The following is a 21811-nucleotide window of genomic DNA, read 5'->3' as shown; positions in this document are numbered from 1 at the left end:
CCCTCCCTTCATATCAGATCTTGAATTACTTCTAAGCTTAGTCTACGAGATCTCATCGACCCACGGAATCGGATTTGAAAATGGACCATGGCCAACCACACAATAGATAAAACATTTATACGCAAGACAATATCAGCATCTGTGAACCCATCCATTCCTGTGACTTCAGCTAAACCTCGGCATGTGACTCCCTGCTGTTCTTGCCTGCTTCTCGTTCTCCTCCAAATCACTAATCATTAGAGATATTGTTTATGGCCCAATCATACCAATCACATGCAGATCGATGATATCTCACCATTATCTTCACATAATTCATATGTCACTGAGTCGAAATCAATCAGCCATAATGTAAGAGAATACCGGGTTTCACGGTTTCCTGCAGTATGCAGGTAACCCTGCCCATCACATCAAAATCGACAGAAAAGAGAGCAGAGACTCCGAGCTGGACTAAGATTTGTTCAACCCCGTGTTACTTAGAACCAACATGATGAAGAGAAGAGATTGCCTGTCTAACATGTTACACTACCTCAGCAGTGTCTCCCCCAACAGAACGCATCAATCAGTCAGACCAAGCAATTTCAGAGACTGATAATTCAATGATTCGTCTTAACATATAATATAAAGCTTAGTAACTACCACCATGCATGCACTAATATAAAGCACATACCTCGGCATCGAACACAGCAGTCTTCATCGCTATCCCAAAGCAAGTAGTGATAGAGCTAGAAGGATCGAATAACTCTACAGTCATCACCACTATCCCGAAGCAAGAAGTGAAAGACAGAGAAAGGGATGGCGAAAGATTATCTTATCTCAGGTAGGATGAAGTTCCTCCTTGCATTGCTCACGCTCCAGTTCTGCTTTGCCGGGTTCCACATTGTCTCCCGACTCGCACTCAACATCGGTGTCAGCAAAGTCGTCTACCCGGTTTACAGGAACATCATCGCCCTACTCTTGCTCAGTCCTGCAGCCTATTTCTTGGAGAAGTAAGTCTATCTCTTTATTTAACAAATAGAGACCACGAGGATCTCAATTCATAACTGAGATCCCTCCGTTACGACTGAGAAAACCCAAGTCTCCAGACACTCCTACTCTTTATGATCACAGAGTAGAGTAATCTAACTTCAAGTACTGCTTCATTTTTGCTCATACAGGAAGGACAGGCCTCCCCTTACCTTCTCTTTAGTGGTTCAGTTCTTTCTTCTCGCATTGCTCGGGTAAGACCAAGCTCTCAAAAACAAAAGACATCCCCAATTTACTTAAATCGTATCAGCACACGACCGATTTGGTCTGCTTCTCAATGACACAGGATCACAGCAAACCAAGGATTTTACCTCTTGGGGCTGTACTATGCATCCCCGACCTTCGCCTCTGCTATGCAGAACTCCGTTCCTGCAATCACGTTCCTTATGGCCTCTGCTCTAGGGTAAAACATAATCGGAAGCCTAAACCTGTCATCATTTCTTCACAGAAAGAGCTTCTGAGCTTCCATCTAATTCGTTCTCTGTCTATGTAGGCTAGAACACGTTCACATTGCAAGGAGAGATGGGTTACCAAAGGTTGTCGGAACAATAGCTAGTGTAGGAGGAGCCACTGTTATCACTCTCTTCAAAGGTCCTCTACTACACCAGACTTGGACACAGGGCAACACAGTCCGTATTGGAGACAATGTGACTGCAACGAAGACACAGAACTGGTCGTGGGGCTGTATATATTTGGTTGGACACTGCATGTCCTGGGCAGGGTGGATGGTTCTTCAGGTTGGTCCATAATCACTCCCAAAAGCACCAAGAAAAAGAATGAAATTTCTTATCCAAAAGGAAAACCCCTTAATAAGCTTACCGCATCGGAGCAGACAGTTCTAAATCTTTCCCTTTAAACTTTGCAGGCTCCAGTCTTGAAAAAGTATCCCGCAAAGCTCACACTCACGTCGTTCACCTGTTTCTTTGGACTACTCCAGTTCTTGGTAATCGCAGCATTTGTCGAAACCGACTTTGAAAATTGGAAGATACAGTCTGGAGAGGAGTTGTTTACCATTCTCTACGCTGTAATATCCTTTAAACCTTCATCCTCTTCCCTTATGCGAAGGAAAAGTTAATCCAAGTAAAGATCTAAAGAGCTTAATTATGAGTTTCACAGGGAGTCGTTTCTTCCGGATTTGTGATCTACCTCCAAACCTGGTGCATTCATAAAGGAGGGCCCGTGTTCGTTGCTGCTTTCCAACCAGTGCAAACAGTTTTGGTGGCAGCTATGGCAACTCTCATTTTCGGAGATCAGCTCTACTCTGGAAGGTATGGCCAAAGAGTTTGACAGCCAGTCCCAGATGACAAAGGAGAGCAATCAAACAGGATTCCACTTCTTATAGCTAATTCGGAAACAATAATATTTACCAACTAATCAGTTATGAGTACTAACTAGATCTGGTTCTCGTGAGACTGATATAGCTGGTTCCCATCTACTTTCTCTCGCAGGATTATCGGGGCGATTCTGATCATGATAGGACTCTATGCTGTTATGTGGGGTAAATCCAATGAGAAAAGACTAGGGGACCAAGAGAAGGAAGAGAATCTGACAAAGCCCCTCCTCGGCGATGAAACATGTAGCAGAGGGAAAGACCCGGGTTCTCTATCTGCAGATATTCCATGATTTCCTCTGCATTTCAATACTATCTATCTCTTAAGTAAATGAACTTAAGCAACTGATTCACCACGGAGGATAAAATGCAGGCCGCCATGTGCCTCAGTTTCTAATTCTCATGTATATCTAGCTGACAAGGTTTTTCTGTTTTTCCCTTTTCAAGAAGCTCTTGAAGTCGAGATGTAAGCAGGCTTCGGCATGTAAATGCTTTGAAATGAAAGCCTACTCGACTATATGCAAATTCTGATTATGTCTTAACTGAGAATATTCAAATGGACTACTCGTCTCAGTGAGCCCAACAAAACAGATCCTCACATAGCGATACAGATCAAGGCGAGAGAAAGTTTTATCTTCAGTGCAAATGGCACGTTAACTGAGTATATCATAAAGTAGATTGAAGTATAAGACATGTACTTTGCTCATCATTTTAAACATAAAAGTGCATATAAGAAAGATCACGCAGCAAATGAATAAGAATGCATTGCAGAGTTAATAATCTAAGAACAATCTAAAAACTTTGTAAACATTCAGATTCAAGAGCAAAATACTGCATAAGGACAACTCCAAAATTTCCGAGCCACAAACCATCCAATGATCACATACATTGCCAATTCAAAATAACACAGGAGACAGTAAACGACAAAGACATATGGTTCCTTCAGCTTCGACTAGATAATCTCCTCTCGAAGTAAGGCCTACCTCACAGTGACAATATCATCAATCTTCAAAATCATACGCACGCACTCTGTAGCCAATGTGATTGCGCTGGTACTCACGAGGAGAGGCTGCACTACGTTCTCCTCCAAGATGTTGGTGATCTGTCCCTTCCTGACATTAATGCCAGCATTGATCTCTCCTTGTGCATGCCTATTCCTCAGCTCAGTCACGATTGCTATCGGGTTTAAACCTGCATTCTCAGCAAGAGTATAAGGAATAACCTCGAGGGCCTCGGCAAATGACCGAACACAGTATCCCTCCATCCCATGCAGCACCTTTGCCCAGGCACCCAGTTGCCTTGACAGCTCAATCTCTGGGGCCCCACCACCAGCAATCAAGAATCTCTTACTGACCAAACACCGAACCACACACAGAGCATCATGCAAGCTCCTCTCTGCCTCATCAATCACCAGCTGGTTTGATCCCCGAACAAGAACAGTTGTCGTCCTACCCATGTCCTTAATGCCTGTGATCTTCACTATCTTCCCATCCCCCAATGATGACTCCTCAACAAGATCCGCGTACCCCAACTTCTCAGCACGGAAATGCTCAATATTTGCAATGGGCAAGCAATTCAAGGTCTGTGTGATAAATTCAATGTCCTCACGCTCCACGTCCTTAACAACTAAAATCTTGGCCTTTGCAAGGTAATGCAGAGATAGGTCTGTCACAGCATCCCTCAAAATGCTCTTCTGAATCAACAGCACATTACACCCAGTGGCCTTGATCTTCTTAATCATACCCAAGATGTAGTTCCTCTCCTCTTTCAATATCCTATCCATCTGAGTATAGTCAGAAACCACGATGCTCTGCTCAATGTCAGTCTTGGGTGGGGAAATCTGGAACTGGATCACGGCAATCTTAGCATTTTCAACACGAGTTGGTCCACCAGCAGCATGGCTCACCTTCTTATCAAACACCAAGCCCTTAACTAGCTCAGTGTCATCGACCGTTCCGCCGAGCTTCTTCACTATCTTAATATCCCTCAGATCGACCAAATCAGGCTTTGCAGGATCCACAACAGAAAGTACTGCATCAACAGCTAGAGGAGCTAAAAGCGTCGAGTACTGACTCACAACTTTGCTGTTAAGGGAAGTGCTAGCAGACTTGATCAACGATTCACGGTCGCTCAGCTCGACAGGGACAGCCATTGCAGTCAGAACATCAACAGCTTTAATGGCGGCTTTGTGAAGTGAGTCAGAGATTACCGTGGGATGAATTCCGGCGGAGAGGAGGGAGAGGCACTGCTTGAGGAGTGCCCCGGCAATGACGACGACAGTGGTGGTTCCATCACCGGCGGCAGAATCCTGAGACTTGGAGAGCTCAACGAGCATCTTCGCAGCGGGCTGCAGGACCTCCATCTTGTTGAGGATCGTGGCCCCGTCGTTGGTGATGATGACCTCACCGCTGGCGGTGGAGATCATCTTGTCCATCCCCTTGGGGCCGAGGCTGGTGCGTACGGCGTCTGCTACGGTCCTCGCGGCGACGATGTTGGCCTGGCGGATGTCCTCCTTGCGCTTGTTGTCGACGTAGGACTCCGTCTTCGAGGACGACGATGGCATGGAGAACGCCGGAGCTGCCATGGCGATGACGAGATGAAAGAGGAGGAGAGGCAGAGGGATTCGGTGACTGTGAAGCGAAACAGAAGCAGAGTGTGGAAGTGGAAATGGACTGAGAAACCCTAGAGAGAGAAAAATTGGGAGGTTTCTGGAAAAGCAGGTTAGAGAGAGAGAGAGAGAGAGAGAGAGAGAGAGGAGGGAGATCTCGGAGGCGCAGCAATTGACGAAAGTACCCCTCCTAGGAACGAGATTGAATATTGACTTTGGACCATTTCGATAGGCCTGCTGAAGCCCACTGGACCTTCGTCAAACAGTTTTGCCATCGGCCCATGTGTATGTACCTTTTTCTGGGCCTGGCCCATATTATCCTCAAAGATATATACATACATATATATATATATATATATATATATATATATATTCAGAAAAAGGTCGCTTAGTCAATGGTCAATTATAAGCGAGGCAAATGCGTATCTTGAACTCGTGGTTTCATGCCATGCGAATGCCTAGATCACAAATGCTAACTGCTCTAAAAGATTAATCCCTTTAGATATGGCAGTGAGACTCATTATTTGGTTTTTGATTATTCTAATCACTCGAGTCAGGCGGGCGGGAAGAAGTATTAGAAGGGCCTAAATTTCGGTGATTAAAATTGGGTACGGTGCTGAGCCATCCATTATTTTGAGATCGGAGTATATACAAACAACTAAGCCGCTTAGTTCACGAATCGCGTCGATTCCGAGAGGACGGAAAATTCCAATAAGAACTCTTCAACTTCATCTTCAAGGCTCTCTATATGTACATGCATTCTTATAAATATGTACATAAAAACTTCAATATTGAGGCAAACGAGTTAAGATTTTTCTTTGTAATGTCTAATCTGGTCGAAGTTAAGATTTTTCTTTAAGATTAAGAGGTATTTTCTACCTTTTATTGACAATAATTCACATTTAGAATATATTTTCTTTGATATTAGCCGGCCAATTAGTGGTGTTCCTCTCATTTGTTGTTGATCTTCCAATTAGAAGCTCACTTGTGTTCAATCGTGGCTCCACGTTTAATTTTTTAACCAAAACATCATAATCAAATGAAAATGTCATCAATTTTGTCAATCACTCTTTATCTTATTTCGGAAAATGAAATTAAATAGAGCATAACGGATAGCTTATTCCTGAGGTAACTAATTTAGTATTATCGTCACGTCCAGAAAAGAGAAAAAAAAATTAATTAGAAAAAAATCAACAAATTAATTAATGGCTTGCCGATGGAGAAGCAAACAATGGGAGTAGATATTGGCAGGTACAATCGTAAAGAAAATATTAAAGATTGAAAAGTATATATTATATTGTGGAAACTAAACACGAGTTTATAGTCAAACATAGGGCATGTTAGGGTTAGTAGAACTCATAACAAATGGAAGAATTTGAGGCCAAATTGGCAATAATTCTAATTTATGTAAATTCAAGTATGAAATCGTATTCGTAATTGATTAGTTAAATCGGTTCAACGTGGCCAAACATTGATTTCTACCATTGCAGTTAGCTTGACGGTGCAGTACAATAGTTCATGAAATTATCAGGACTAGGAAGTTGGGTATCGGTCTCACCAAATTGTCACATTAAATTATCTGGAATTTTTTTCGAAAATAAGAAGTCAGTTATCGTTTGAATTCAAGTTCCGCGTACCCAATATATCACAATCACACTAGATGCTCACAGGTCACATACATAGCAGTCTTTTTTTTATAGCTATCTAATGTCAATTTTAGAGACATATCGATCATGCAATATATTAAAATTCGAAGAGTCAAGATTTTACCAACCGTGGACGAGTACGAAACCGAGGAACAAATAAATCAAACAGGAACCCTTTGAGCAAGATAATAAAGTGGGATAAGTATATATTAATTTAATTTAACAATTGACAAATAAGATTTATATAAAATGAATGAATAACGACGAGGTGTAGTTCAGTTGACAAGATGCGCTGGTCTTAAATGGACTTTATCTGCAATGCAAAAGTTTCTTTCAAAACTCGCCAAAAATACTTCATGAGAATTAATTTTAATCAATAGATTAACATCTCGTGTCTTTGTTGTTTAAAAAAAAAATAGGGAGCTCGACGGAAGAATCTTTTGAGTACTAATGGAGGCAAATTAATTTAGTAATCCTCTCCCCAAATGTCAATTCCAAGTTCATAATCAAATCTTTGAACCACCGACAGTCACCGTATAACTCGACCAAGAAAAACATGGAGGGGAAAAAAATAAATCATCTTATGATCACCTTGTTCGGAAATCTTTTAATTTTGATACACATATCTCGCCTCTTACATACAAGTATGTACCCGGTATCCGAATCTAACATGACGGGATCTTTTGGATGATAACCTCAGCCATCTGGATCTTGCAATGTGACTATGCCTAAGCCAATGTCTAAGAGAATCCGACGACTTTGATCGGCACAGAGAAGGAGGGAACCCTAGCGTGTTGATGGAGAAGTCCTTTGCACCGGTGACGTATAGAATTACCTAACGGAGCGGTTCGTATGCTCGAGAAGAAGCTCGAGGGCCTTTTGTAGCGTGGGCTTAAACCGCTTCACGTCGAGCTTCACGTTTTGTTTATCTAAGTAAACCGACTTAAATGCTAGCCAATTGCCCTTATGGAATGCATAAGGGTCCTTGAACACAACATGATCAAGTGGGAACTGTTCTATTAGGGTGCTCTCCTTCAAGCTTAGCTTGTACTCCAAGTAACTTATGTCCATGCTCTTCGAGGGCTCCCCGAAGTAAGCCCTCGAGATCCACTCCACATTTCCGAGCGGCACGATCTGTACGAGCACTGCATTGTCAGGAAGGAACAGGATGTTGGTGAGCCCGGCCCCATGGACTCCCATCACTACGTCACACGAGTTCACGAGCTCCGCGACTTTCTGAACGTTCATGCTCGGCTCTGCAACCACCGCATCAAACCCCAGCCCCCGGGCCATTCTAGCGATCCTGTCTATGTTTGTGAATGACCGTGTCCGCTTCCTCGACACGATCAAGAGACGGGGCTTGGTTTTATTTTCCCCCTGTCTTATCCTAATAGCTGATCTCCTCTTCAGAGAATAGGATTTTCTTAGGAACTCCCTAAAGTCCTTCATCGTGTGGGCGGACCTAGACGGGTCGATGCTAAGCTCTTTATGACGCTTGAGACCCATGGCCACGCTAGGGAAGCAATGCACCTCTCCCGACTCACTGTCGATATCAAGAATTTCGTATCGAGATAAATTCTCTAGGATCTGCCTGAACTTGTTAATCCACCAGGGACGCATATTCGTGATCAAAAACTGGACTTCCCCATCGAACGGCCTTGAGGTCAGGTAGAGCGGGACAACAATGTCGGTGAAGTCATGGAAATGGTTCCCTGAGTACCCTCCGGTGGAGAAAAGGACTGCGGGAACTGAGTGGTTCCGAGTGCACTGAGGGATGTTTTCTCGACCTGATACTGATTTCACCGACCATTCTCTGACAGAACTCATCGCCTGCCTGTCTTCTTTTCTCGCATACGGTTTAATCTTCCATGAATCTTGGTTCTCTTGTGATACGTCCATTTCCGAGGAAACCACGAAAACAGAGGAGGAGCTCGGTTGGATCCGGATGTCGCCCTTCATGTCACAGAAGTTAGTTCTTGGCCCTGTAATGTTGCACAATGGTTTCACTCCCTTTGCCTTTTCCACGGTTTCTGCAGCTACAAAGATCATAAACAAAAACCGTTAAACTTCTGACAACATAACAGATTTTTTGAGAAAATTGATGAATGGATATGGGGTTCGAAGTCGGAAAAAAATTACCATGTCCCCTGCAGTTCGTAGAATTGCATCCCGGCTCCGACTTTACCATTGCGTTTTCTGCAGCTGCACATCATAACAGAAAGACGATAAGAGATATTAGTTCAACTTCAAAAAAATAAACATCTTTTTATGTTAAGTTCAGCATTCGAATCAAATACCCTTTTCTCGGCAATCTGTAGTGTTGCATATCATCCTCGCGCTTTCCACTGGTTTCATCGTCAGGATTTCTTCAACTGCAGAACCGAACATGAAAAAGGCTCGTTAGTTTGCCAATAAACATATAGAAGTATTTTCTGAGACATAAAGTGGGAGTTTTGACAAGTACATTTTCCACTGTCGACCATCAACTCGGCTCTTGCTGTCACATTTTCTGAGACCACAAGATTTATTAAAATACAAAAGCATTAATGAAATTTGGAAACTTTAACAAACAAAATAAATTAAATGAAGAGGAAGAGGAAGAAGCAGCTCACCTCTGACAGTTTCTTGCTTATGAGAAGGGATTGTTGTTTCTTCAACTGCAAGCATTTTATGACCAGCTCCCATGATCGACAACCTCAAATTCACTGCAAAGGAACCCCAAAAATTCATCAGCGAAACATCAAGTAGGTGTTTGACGTCAGAATGTTTTCCAGTTTCCAGTTTTCTGTGTCGAGTGAAAGCAAATCACCCAGCCTTTAGGAAACAGTTCCTTCAAAGGTCGAAGACTGTTCATTTCTCTGTTTCCTGTCCGGAAAGGAAAATAAAAGAGAAGCCCATTTAACTTCTCGAATCCACGAGAGTGAGGACTGTATTGCATTGGTACGAGTTGTCGTCTGGTGTGTAAGCATTATCAAGTTTTTTAGTATCAGTTTCCTAGTCGAGCAGAAACAAAATTACGTGCAATTCATGAAACACCGAAAACGTTTTTCCCGAAATGCAGTGCCTACATTTTTCATTTAAATGGGAATGAGAAAGAAAAGAGAAGGTGGCTAACTTTCTTGGAAAATGAGGAAGTTGCTTGTTTCACGAACGAAACGGGAAGACATGGAAGGGCGAAACGAACTTACGGACGGGAAGAGGGCCCAAGTAGGGCTTGAAGACAGTGCAGAAGCTCAAAGCAATGAGGAAACAGGCAGCAAATGCTCCATATCCTAACTTCTTCTGCTCATGCTTGCTGAAGCTCCTAGCCAGAAATGTATCATACATTTTCTTCTTCTTTCTTCCTTTCTTGTCCCTTTTTTTTTTTGGAGGGGGACAAATGTTCTACTTACAAGAATTGTTATAATGGCAGAAGAAGAGCTCTGGTGCCATTTTTGTAAAGAGAAGGGGGTGAGAGCAGAGCTAGGAATTATTGCTCTTCACGTTTTGGTTGTAAGCCTATTGGGTTGATAGATATGATTTTCTTATATTAGCAAGACTTATGAAATTCAGGGATATGAAAGGGACGTCTTGGTTGACTGTGGAGACAAACTAACATCGCTTGTCAATGATTAAGTTTAAGTTTGGTATCCGAGCCATATTCAATTTCAACAAATAAACTGAGAACATCTCGTGATCCCATCGGATGGAAAATTTAAGAAAAGAAGGGTAATGTCATGCACATTTTGAGGATGGAAATGCCGGCAAGCGATCGAATTTGTGTTCCAGCAAATGATGTGTTGACCTCTTGGCCATTGATCAGCTGAGATTTTCAACGCAATTAGTTCCAATACATTGTGACACATCATAGTCTACACATAGTTTATACTGGTTGCAAGCTAATTAAGGAACAAACTCGTGGCTGACTTGTACATGAGGAGTGTTATGTACGGGAGGAGTCCGGGACGGCATTTGGATCGATGGTGGGCAATAATATAGTCGAATTCACGTGTCAAAATCCGCAACACCCGGGTACAAGTCCGCGTTTTTCACATCCAACGGACTCACTGCAAGATATGACAATACAAGGGACTCGTTAAAATTCAAAACCGAATTGATTTACGTATGATGTCACAGGGGAATCGTGCATGAAATTAGCACGGGTGAGCTACTTAAAGAATCGTTAGCGGAGTTCCGTGAATAAATGAACGAGATGAACATTGGAAAAACTAGAATCCACAAGGTGAGCCAAAAGGGGTCATCGATCGATTTGGTGGAAAATGACATTTGAACAATTCCTTTTGTTTTTTCTTTTTAAGTAGGGACTGGGGTGCATGATCACGAGTAGGAAATTGATGTTCGTATGTTTTTTTAATTAAACTTGAAGGGTTAGTTTTTTTTTTTAAAAAAAATTATTTAGGAATTGGATTCGTCTAAAGCAATACGTGTGAACTTCAAAATTGATGTGCCCTTTTAGGTCAGGACAGTTTATTTTAAATAAAAAAGAAAATGTATAGTTGGTGAAGGGATATTGTCAAGGATTAATAATTAATTCAATGATATGCTTAGTTACCCCCAAGCAAGTAATAATCATAATCATAGTAACAATAATTGACTCGTTAATCCTATACGGTCCTCCCGATAATTTTACCAGTAAAAAAAAATCCTATAATAATTCTATATAATTAGATGCAGTTAAGAAAGGAAAAAAAAAAAAGAAGAAAAGCCTTAATTTTTTTTCGCTGAAATAAAAGGATAGGTCAGGTTATTAACCCGCTGTGGCTGCCCCAATTAAGGGAAGATAATCGTCATGGAATGTTCCTTTCGCCATAACTCGCTGAGACTTTAGTCAACTTGATTACCACAGCCCCACCAACACACTAGTGAATTAAGTTCAAGGCCCACTGGATCAAGTATTATGAGTCAGCCACCGTCATCCCATAATACACCCACATAGTGGCGAGCTCTATGTCCTCAGTAAGGTTCGAACTCGTGATGTTCAAGTGGAGCGCTTGATACTTAATTACTAAACCACCGTGCTAGTGATAGAAAAGCCTTAATTGTTTTCAATGGAAGTAAGCACCTAACCAGAAATCATTTGACCCCCAACTGAATTAATGAACTTTTTGAAAAAATGTGCTCTTATAAATTAAGCAGGCCCGGTAAGGGTTAGGTAATCGATTTTAGAAGAATCTATAAATTTTCTCAATTTCATTATTAAAAAAGAGAGAGAGAGAGAATCCAAAAGGAAGAAGATTATGGTGCGGATGTTTTATTCTTTGAAACGAGACAAGTAATTTTTTCTATGAAAAAAATTGAATATGAATATGAAAATCCAATAGGGACAGCAACTACATGGTGATTATAAGAAAGACTTCTTTAATGAAATTTCAAATTCAAATCACCCTAAAAAATATACAGGAAAAATACACAAATATTGGGTTGTCTGCACAGTTCGTGAACAGACTGAATTGTCTTGTGGGCTTACAAAGCTTTCGCATGGACTGTAAAAATTAATCGGAAGAAAACATGATACCTCTCGTTTTAAAGGGCGGAAAATGAAAGGTCATGAAACAATGGACCTCCATTTTGCATCGATCATTTAATATAGTTAGTTAATTGATTATATCTTTTTCAGAGTTGATGCATAATTCAAGAAAGATCATTGCATGCAGTAGGAGCTTATACACATAACTTGTTTGTAAGCAAGGCAGGTTCTCGTTAGCAACACAAGTCAACTAGTGGTTGTTAAAGAAGAATCAAAGTCACACCCAATTCCCAATTCTTACACCAGTAGTTAATATTGCGAATTATTAATTTTTTTCCGTGATACGGCATGCCCTTAGCCTATCTAAATATTTGCTCAAGTATAGGCTTCTTGAGCCACGATGTGTTTCCGGTGAATTTTGAAACTCCTATAAATCCGTCGAGTGACGGTACATATGTGCGCCTCATAGATAGAATTATAAAAATTTTGAGTAAGTAATACTGTATTTTTTGAGTTTACATAATTAATTAATCGAGGACTGATTCTCCCGCTAATTTTGGCTTCCTGACGTGCTCTGAGTAAAATAAATTTCTTATGAATTAGATTCTTTTTGGGTGAACTTATGAATTAAATATTTTTGAGGGAGGAAATTGACTATTCCCGATTTGATGACGAGCTGAAGAGAAATGGAATATATTTTAGTTCCACCGACGAAAAATCTGACGAAAGACGTGAATGTTATGATGAATACATATATTTATTTATGTATATAGATATATACATTTGTTTTCTGCAAGTTTGTGTATAATTAAATATTTAAGATTACGTGTGAGTCGCTAGCTAATATTCTCTTTTTTTGGGTAGAGGATTCTCTTTTAAAAAATTGAATATATAATTGGCGTGATTGTACGATTCTATTTTTTTCATATAAAATTTGCGGGTATTATCAATTTATTGACTGATACTAATCTATATTCAGGCATCGACTTATCCAGTTCACTTAAGATATGTTTGATATAAAATAATTGTGCGGTCCCTTCATATGTATTTTGGCTTGTGATTAACAAGTATAGTCCTTGCATGGATCACAAATTGTTATTAGTGCCAATGTTATCCTAGTTTTTTTTTTTTGATGGTGCCTTCCAACTCGACCAAGACATACTTGAATACCTACAACCTTTGTACATGACTAGTGAGTATGTCGGACCTACAACACTTAGAGTTTAAATACACAATATGTGTACGTTATTGTTTTGAAACATCGACTTTAGTTCGAGTTGCCACGACGTCCGCCTCATAGGATGTCTTGTGTATCATGGTAAAACAACGTAAAGACGAGCAATGAGCCAAACAATCGAGAATTAAAACTACGCCAAACATTGTTCCGATAAACCCTCCTGAATCTCAATCACCCAACCGCGTCCAGATCTCTTTTCCGTTCCATTCATCTCGCTGCTTCTTGTTCTTGAATCTCCCGCCTCGACCCACTTCCACAATCTCTGTGGAAATTGTTGGAAAGGAACATTTTTTGGGGGGGTCAACTTCCACGAAAATTGGAATATCAAGAAGATGATGGACGGAGATTTGGGACATGGTGCACGAGCAAGAACGAAAATTTTTTTTATCAGGTTTCCAGTTCTTTTTTATTTTTATTAAATACAAATTTGTTTATCAAATTAAAATTTTTTTATTAATATTTAATATAATTTTAATTAGAATTTTGACACATCAGATAGTCATGTCAGCAAATCATGACGGCATTAGACGGCATATGACGAAGAATACCTGATTGTTACAAATTCGAATGTCTTGTACTAAATCCTAATAAAAAATTCATGCCGCATCAAAGTGTTATATTTGCAAACTTTTTGTATCTCTGGTGTAACTAACCAAAAAAAAAAGTATCTCTATATATTTTTTAGAAGTAAATGTAGCTATCTCAATATATCTTTTACTTCTATATATAAAGTTCTAAAATATATATATATATATATATATATTTTTTTTTTACGGAATCGAGTGGCGGGTCCCAAATCAGACAAACCAACTCAATCCACCAAAGCAATTAATCCTACAACAGAGAGATTTGAACCCTCAACCTCCATTTGAATATAACATCACCTTATCTAATGTACCGATACTCCTTACTTGTCTAAATCTGTAACTTTTATTATTTATTACAGTTTAACAATAATATTTATATTCTAAATAAATCATTGATATTTTATATTTATAAGTTTTGATTTTTTTAAGTAACTTACGAAATAATAATATTTATCCTAATCAAATATTTTGTGAGAGTTTATCCTTTTAAAGGAAAACTTTTGGCAGACTTTTGTTTGAAATTATATCGAAAAATTTTATATAGAATTTTCATAATTTATTCGTCAAGTGGAAAGGCCAGAAATTCTTATGGTCGTCGATTTTTCTTTTGTTTTTTGTTTTTTTTTTGGATGAGTGGTCATCGAATTAAAGTAGAGAATGAGAAGAGAGATATGGCGATGAGGGGAAAGAATCAAGAGGAACATGTCAAGCATGACGAGAAAAAATACTTGCATTGAAGAGAAGACCGGATGAAAAATATATATACTAGAAATGGTTCTTAAAAGAAAAGATGAAAGAGATAAAAATTGAAATGAATAAAGTAAAAATATTTAATTATACGCTTCTTTTTTCTTAACTCGTAAATTTTTACATTTGAAAAATAAAGTTTCAAATTTAATTTACCAATTCTATATTAGTCTCTATACGTTTATACACTTTAAGAGCATATAAATTATTCTTTGTTGCTCATACATTAAACATATTCCTTTTAAGTCAACAATTTTTTTAATTAATTGTAGACAAATGATATATCACACAGAGACATAAATTTATTTGTTCCTGAAAGTAAAGATTTAGAGACAAATAACACAATGTACAGAGATATATATCCTTTTCGTTTTTAAAAGTGAAGATTTGAAAACAAAATAATTAATGGGTTGTTTGTATGGATCTTTTTCGTCTCTAATTTATGTTTCTATGGATCATTTGTGTTGTAGTGTTACTGATTTCTTGTGTCTCGTATACTTTGGTTGCTTGTCCGGATATCAGTTTTAATAGGACCTCCTAGGTTTGGTTGCATCTCCTGTGTTAGCATGCATTTGCAAATATCCATAGAAAGCTCAACGAAAGGAGAAAGTGTTATATCCATACCAGGACAAGTCAATAAAAGATTTTTCACTTCCTCAGTTGGTTTTTAGAAATAGTATAAAAGAAAAATCTACTCGTGACGAAAAACAATTTTTTTTACGTGTAGTAACACGGTGCCACGTGATATATTCGTTACACATAATACCTTTATTAATAAAAAACAATACTTATTTCCTGATTTTTCGATCAACTGTATATATAATTTAGGAACGAGTTACAAACACATATCTAGAATCTTATTTTGGTCCACTCGTCATTGGTGGCGGGTGACCTTGAACAGGGTGTTGGTGGTTGCCAACTATTCCCCTTGCCCTGAAGACCTCTCAAGTTTCTTTTTTTTTTTTAGTATGCACTTTGGTATATGAAAGTTTCAAGGATTTCTACTAATCCAGTTCAATCGGATCGCCTCACTAAATGATAAAACTTTCACAGTATAAATTTTCTCAATTTATAATACTCGAAACCGAAATCTTATTTAACGGGAATAAGCACCAAACTACTTGAAAACCGCTATGGCTTTACATTATGTCAATGTTTTCCAATAAATGGTAGGATGAAAGTGAACAAAATGAGTAACATTGAGGATAAAATTGAACTGAAAAAAAAAATTAGGATGAAAACTTAAAAAAGCAAAATCTAAAAAGTTTTAGGATTCATTTTGCCACGTCATTTCGGGAATCACCACGGTCGAACTGTGAACGGGCAAATGCCGCCTCTGTCTGCCTCAATCCGACCGCCCCAATGAGGCGGCGTCCTACGAACAGTGGCTGCTGCCGCCAGTTCCGGCCACTGTCACCTCCTCAACCTCCGTAGAATCGGCCACTCGTCTTCTCTATAGCGCGAAAACTGCCATGGACGTAGATCTCCATTACTGTATCCGCCTACTCCAGTCCTGCACCACACGGCCCTCAATCCGTCAAGTCGGGCAGCTCCACCCCCTCCTCTTGAAGAATGGCCTCTTAAGTTCAGCCGTCACGGTTGCAAACCGGCTCCTTCAATGGTATGTCCGGTGCGACGGTATGATCGAAGCACGCAGAGTGTTCGATGAAATGCCGCACAGAAACCGCTTCACCTGGAATGCACTCATAGAAGGGTGCACGAAATCAGGGGATTTGACAGGTTCGATGGAGCTGCTCAGAGCAATGCCAGACAGGGATGAGTTCTCGTGGAATGTAGTTATTTCTGGTTTTATCAAGTCAGGCGATCTTGCTAATGCCCGAGCCTTGTTCGATGAGATGCCCAGGAAAGACGGTGTCACGTGGAATTCCACAATTCACGGTTATGCGCGAAATGGGTTCTATGGAGAGGCAGTTAGGCTGTTCAGGGACATGATTTTCGATCCTATGGAAAGGAGAAAAGCTGACTCCTTTGTCTTTGCAACGATTTTGAGAGTTTGCACAGATAGAGAAGATATTGAAAGCGGGAAGCAAATCCATGCTCGTGCTTTTACTTCTGGTATCGAATTTGACTCAGGACTGGCTAGTTCTCTTATAAACTTGTACGTGAAATGCAGAGACTTGGATAGTGCAACTCGAGTTGTGAACTCTTTGCATAATCCTGATGACTTCTCTTTGTCAGCAATCATCTCAGGGTACGCTGGTTTGGGCAGGATGGGGGAGGCAAGACGAATCTTTAACAGGGCTACTAACCCATGTGCAGTCGTGTGGAATTCTCTAATTTCGGGCCATGTCTATAATAATGAGGGAATCGAAGCCTTAGCTCTATTTAATCAAATGCGTAAGACTTCAGTTTCCGAAGACTCCTCTACACTGGCCACTATCTTGGGTGCCTGCAGCAGTCAAGGTTTCATCGAACAGGGCAAACAAGTTCATTCTCATGGAACCAAGATGGGGTTCGTGAAAGACATTGTTGTTGCTAGTGCTCTTATAGATATGTATCACAAATGCGGAAGCCCTAACGATGCTTGCAAGTTTTTTAGCGAGCTTGGAGCTTACGATGACACCATCTTACTGAATACCATGATAACTGCATACTCCAGCTCTGGGAAAATCGAAGACGCAAGAAGGGTATTTGATTCAATCTCTTGTAAGAGCTTGATTTCTTGGAACTCAATGATCGCAGGCTTTGCTCAGAACGGGTGTTCGATTGAAGCATTGGATCTTTTATGCGAGTTGAATAGGTTGGGCCTGAAAATGGATAAGTTCAGTCTTGCTAGTGGAGTGAGTGCCTGTGCTAGTATTTCTGCTTTCAATCTTGGGGAGCAGATCTTCTGCAGAGCTTTCATCATTGGACTCGAGTCTGATTCAGTTGTTTCAACCTCTCTCATTGATTTCTACTGCAAGGGCGGTTTTGTCGAGATTGGGCGAAAGATTTTTAATGGAATGACAAAATCCGATGAAGTCCCTTGGAATACAATGCTCATGGGGTATGCCACAAATGGTCACGGAATGAAAGCCTTGAGTTTGTTCAATGAAATGACATGTGCTGGTTTGAGACCCACTGGCATTACTTTCACGGGAGTCCTGTCCGCCTGTGATCACTGTGGACTGGTCGAAGAGGGAAAGAAATGGTTTGATGTGATGAAACGGGACTATTATATTGATCATGGACTTGAGCACTACTCTTGCATGGTGGATCTCTTATCTCGTGCTGGTAGGCTCCACGAAGCGGTGAGTCTTCTAGAACAAATGCCTTTTACTGCAGATGCTACTATGTGGTCATCAGTGCTGAGGGGTTGTGGGGTTAACGGGGATAAAATTCTTGGGGAGAAGGTGGCAGAGAGAATTATGGAGCTTGATCCGCAGAACTCAAGCGCTTACGTCCAGTTATCAGCCATGCTTGCAGAGTCCGGGGACTGGGAAAGATCGGCTATGGTGAGAGATGTGATGAAAGGGATGCGAATACAGAAGAGTCCGGGTTTCAGCTGGGCTGAATGTTGAACCGGAGAGGCTTCTGCTCAGATAATATACCATATACATTCTTAACATTTACATTCACATTCTCAAAAACCGAGGAAGCTCGCCGTCTGTTGGATCGAGCTGACAATTTCTCTCATAATGCATCTTTCTGGAGATACAGGCCAATTTCTGTATATATTTTGTCGGTTCGATCAAACAAAGCATGGAGAGCCTGCAGAATACAGTATGCTTGTGTAGCGCTGCTTTACAGCCCTATCGGAGCACAGATCAATTACGTAACATAGTCAATTAAATGTAAATTTATCTCTAATACTTGAATTTATGTATATATATATATATATTTAGCATTTGTGTCGACAGCACCTAATTTGAAAGGGACGAGTGCTGGTGACTATCAATCATTCTACTGACCCATCTTGACATAATTTAGTCAAAATGTAATTCAGTCTCGAAAACAATGTCCCAACTAACAGTAGTTAAGAGTAATGATAGCTGTTGTGTAGTGGGACTGCCCTCGACTTCGAACGTTCGATTTCTCGTCTGTGTAATTTTCATTTCCCCCATTTCTTATAGGCCCATGGGCCTAGAGGAGGAGCCATGTTCTGTAGTGGACTCAATTGGTGCTTATGGGCCCTTGTCTTTGGATGGGCCTGATCCTTTTGATCCACCACTTCTTTTTCAGAGTTCGCCTTAGTATCCGGAAGTTCAAAAGATTCCCGACTAATTCAGTTCAAACTGGGTATGTTCATGAAAGAGTAAAAACTGTCCCGTTTACTTCGTTCATAAGAATCAAACACGTAACCTTATTTAAGAGGAATAAATGCCGAACCGTTTAAATCGGTATATGTCGGTTACTACTCGAAGAATTTGGGCACAGAGAGATGATAGTTTCTCATTAAACAGCATATATCGCCCTCAGTCTTAAGAAAATTACTTCCTAATACCATCAATATACGTTGAGATGGAAAACTCATGTAAAGGCTCTGGTCGAGCAAGTTTCGGTTTCGATAAGATGTTCAGTCGGTTCCCATAAGACATTCCATTGAATAGACGATAAGATGTTCAGTCGGTTCCCGTAAGACATTCCATTGAATAGACGAACGGTAAAGATATGGGAAAACCGAGTCGCCCGCCATCACTGACCATGCGGTAGCTACCTCCCACCGTAGAAGAAAAACAACTAGGCAGTCTCGGCTGCACGAGAATGGCGAAACTCATTGTACGTGATAATCTTACCAATGTTATGGATTCGCATAGAAATCTTGGCTGCGCAACCTTACTATTATTATTAATTCATGCACGACAGAACGTAGAGATTCATTCAATCAAATTTGTTTTTGCTTTCTTCCCAAGTAAATATCAAGAGATAAAAGGTTAATGCTGGCCAGGTGGGCATTACACCAGACACTACAGAGGGGATAGAGAAGGGTTTGGCTAATGATAAAGGGAAGCGAAAACTATCCTATAGCGCCGTCGTGGCAGGAGATGGCGAGGTCAACATGGATATGGAATCAGAGGAACCAACTGGGGAGGGGAATCTGGGGGTAAAACAGGCAGGTGTTGAGATGCCGGCGGCAGAGGAGATACCGATGGAAATGCCTGAGGAGATACCAGAACCTTCGAGCGAGGAAGAGGAAGCTGATCCGGGCTCTGAATTTTGCCCGAATATTAGGTTTTCTAAGGAACAACTCAGACGTTTTCGCGCTCCATGGTGGGGATCATTGATTGTGAAGGTATTGGGACAAAGGGTTGGGTACAAGTATCTTAAGCAGAGGCTGACACAACTGTGGAAGAGGTCTTTCAAGCTAATTAGCCTGGGAAGCGATTTCTTTTTGGTGAGATTCTCAAACAAGGCGGACCGTGAGGCAGTTATAGCGGGTGGCCCCTGGACCATTCTCGGGCACTATTTGACAATCCAACAATGGAGGCCTAACTTCGTCCCTTCAAAGGCGACTATTGATCATGCAATGGTGTGGGTTCGTGTCCCCGAATTTCCCATGGAATACTACAACGATGAAAGTCTTGCTGAGATAGGTAATTACATTGGACGAATTGTTAAAGTAGATCGTGAAACGGCCTCCTCGGAAATTGGAAATTTTGCTCGCTTTTGTGTTGAAGTAGATCTAAACAAAAGGCTTAAGTCCCGGTTCACAATCCATGGGGAAGAGTACAAGGCAGCTTTTGAGAGCATCCATCTGGTGTGCTTCCAGTGTGGCTGTTATGGTCATCGTCAGGAAGTTTGTCCTAAGCTTGTACAACAAAATCGGGTGACACCATTGTCGACGAGAACTAATGAAGGAGTAGAGCTGGCTAAGCAAGTGGCGGAGCAGGAATCTGTCCTGGCAAAGGTACAACCAAAAGTTGTAGTGCCGGTCCCCGCGCCAGCTCTGACCACGCAGTCGGCGGCCGGTCCATGGATGATTGTCCAACGGCCAAAACAGAAGCCCCGCGATTCCCGGCGAAACAAGGGTGAGGGTGATAGTAACGGAAAGGGAAGTGGGCGGGATAAAGGCCATTGATCACGATTTCGTGTGTTGGAGGAGGATTCTGCGGTTTCAGATAGGGAAGTGGCAGGAGGACAGCGGGTTGGATCTGATGCAGGAAAGTCTACGGTGAGGACTAGTGGTGAGTTGAAGTCAACAGGCTGTCAAGATTTCCAATTTAAGGGTGTGGGCTCTAGGGCCCAGGCCTCAACCTCTAAGGCTGTTAAAGGTAAAGCAAAAACAGTAGCTGTTAGGCCTCAGGCAAAAGTACGAGCGGCAAAGCCCAGTGGGAACTCAAAGTCACTATTTTCATGAGGGTCGTGCAGGACCTTGGATGCCCAGTCTGCAGGCCTCCAAGTTGGGGAGGCGACACCCCGAGTTGAGATAGCTAAGGGGTTTCCTCCATCGGGCCAAGCCCCTGAGCTCAACCCATCAGCTATTTTCGGAAATGTTCCCCCTTTCTCGCAGCTTCAGCTCACCCAGGTATCGAAAGGTGCTGATCGAGCTACTTCTGACACTTCAATCCAGTGCGGAGAAGATAGAAGCGGGGATTGGTGTATTTCAGCAGATATGGCCCCAGATCCCATGGTGAGTGGGGTTTCTCCATTATAAAGTTCTTCTATGTCTCCGACCCTTGGGGTAGCAGCATCTCAAGCTGAATTGTTTTTGGCACCAATGGACACTGGTTCGGAGCCGCATGAGGCTAATACAGTGGAGGAAATTATGGTTGTCGAGGAGGCAACACATGCGACGAAGGTCGGGGGGACAATAGTTAACCAAGTTCGGTTAACGGAGGAATTGCATAACTCCATGGAAAGGGGCCAAAGCCCTCAGGATAATTGAGGTATTAAACCTCAGTACCCTATATTCATTAATTTTTTAATGCGTGTCCTCTGTTGGAATTGTCGTGGAGCAGGCAGTAGCAGGTTTGTTCGGGTCATGAAGGAGATGATTCGTGACCACCGACCGAATATTGTGGTAATAGTTGAGCCACGAATCAGTGGAGCTAAAGCTGATGCTGTATGTCGGAAATTCTCGGATTATTCGGTTGAAAGAGTTGAGGCGCAAGGCTTTTCGGGAGGCATCTGGGTCTGGTGGCAACCAAATGTTGTACAGGTGACAGTACATGACCGCCATGAACAGGCTTTGCATTGTCGTATTTCTCAGAATGATCGCACATGGG

The 21811-nt window shown here is 41.2% G+C and overlaps 4 protein-coding genes across 5 annotated transcripts; 2 read left to right on the top strand and 2 right to left on the bottom strand.

The window, feature by feature from the left end:
- Window positions 1-220: 220 nt before the first annotated feature.
- On the top strand, window positions 221-2752 carry LOC116188236 (WAT1-related protein At3g18200). Its single transcript, XM_031517453.1, has 7 exons — window positions 221-986; window positions 1155-1217; window positions 1310-1426; window positions 1517-1760; window positions 1889-2047; window positions 2140-2291; window positions 2472-2752. Exons 1-7 carry the CDS (start codon window positions 793-795, stop codon window positions 2644-2646), a joined length of 1104 nt encoding a protein of 367 aa, XP_031373313.1. The 5' UTR covers window positions 221-792; the 3' UTR covers window positions 2647-2752.
- Window positions 2753-3097: 345 nt separating this feature from the next.
- LOC116188235 (T-complex protein 1 subunit delta) lies at window positions 3098-5107 on the bottom strand. The gene has a single exon (XM_031517452.1). It carries the CDS (start codon window positions 4935-4937, stop codon window positions 3333-3335), a length of 1605 nt encoding a protein of 534 aa, XP_031373312.1. The 5' UTR covers window positions 4938-5107; the 3' UTR covers window positions 3098-3332.
- Window positions 5108-7083: 1976 nt separating this feature from the next.
- LOC116187193 (beta-1,2-xylosyltransferase XYXT1-like) lies at window positions 7084-10100 on the bottom strand. 2 transcript variants are annotated; one of them, XM_031515824.1, is made up of 6 exons: window positions 9796-10100; window positions 9220-9312; window positions 9072-9116; window positions 8905-8979; window positions 8747-8809; window positions 7084-8643 (listed from the first exon to the last, which is right to left on the bottom strand). In XM_031515824.1, exons 1-6 carry the CDS (start codon window positions 9932-9934, stop codon window positions 7439-7441), a joined length of 1620 nt encoding a protein of 539 aa, XP_031371684.1. In that variant the 5' UTR covers window positions 9935-10100; the 3' UTR covers window positions 7084-7438. The 2 variants fall into 2 exon arrangements, with proteins under 2 accessions (XP_031371684.1, XP_031371685.1); XM_031515825.1 differs by having other exon boundaries at window positions 7084-8637.
- A 5827-nt stretch (window positions 10101-15927) lies between these two features.
- LOC116189526 (putative pentatricopeptide repeat-containing protein At1g77010, mitochondrial) lies at window positions 15928-18500 on the top strand. The gene has a single exon (XM_031519219.1). It carries the CDS (start codon window positions 16118-16120, stop codon window positions 18164-18166), a length of 2049 nt encoding a protein of 682 aa, XP_031375079.1. The 5' UTR covers window positions 15928-16117; the 3' UTR covers window positions 18167-18500.
- Window positions 18501-21811: the final 3311 nt, after the last annotated feature.

Source organism: Punica granatum, chromosome 8 (genome assembly GCF_007655135.1).
Source record: "Punica granatum isolate Tunisia-2019 chromosome 8, ASM765513v2, whole genome shotgun sequence".
In the NCBI taxonomy this organism is placed as follows: Eukaryota; Viridiplantae; Streptophyta; class Magnoliopsida; order Myrtales; family Lythraceae; genus Punica; species Punica granatum.
Note: the sequence above shows the minus strand (reverse complement) of the source record. Positions and strands in the feature narration are given on the sequence as shown.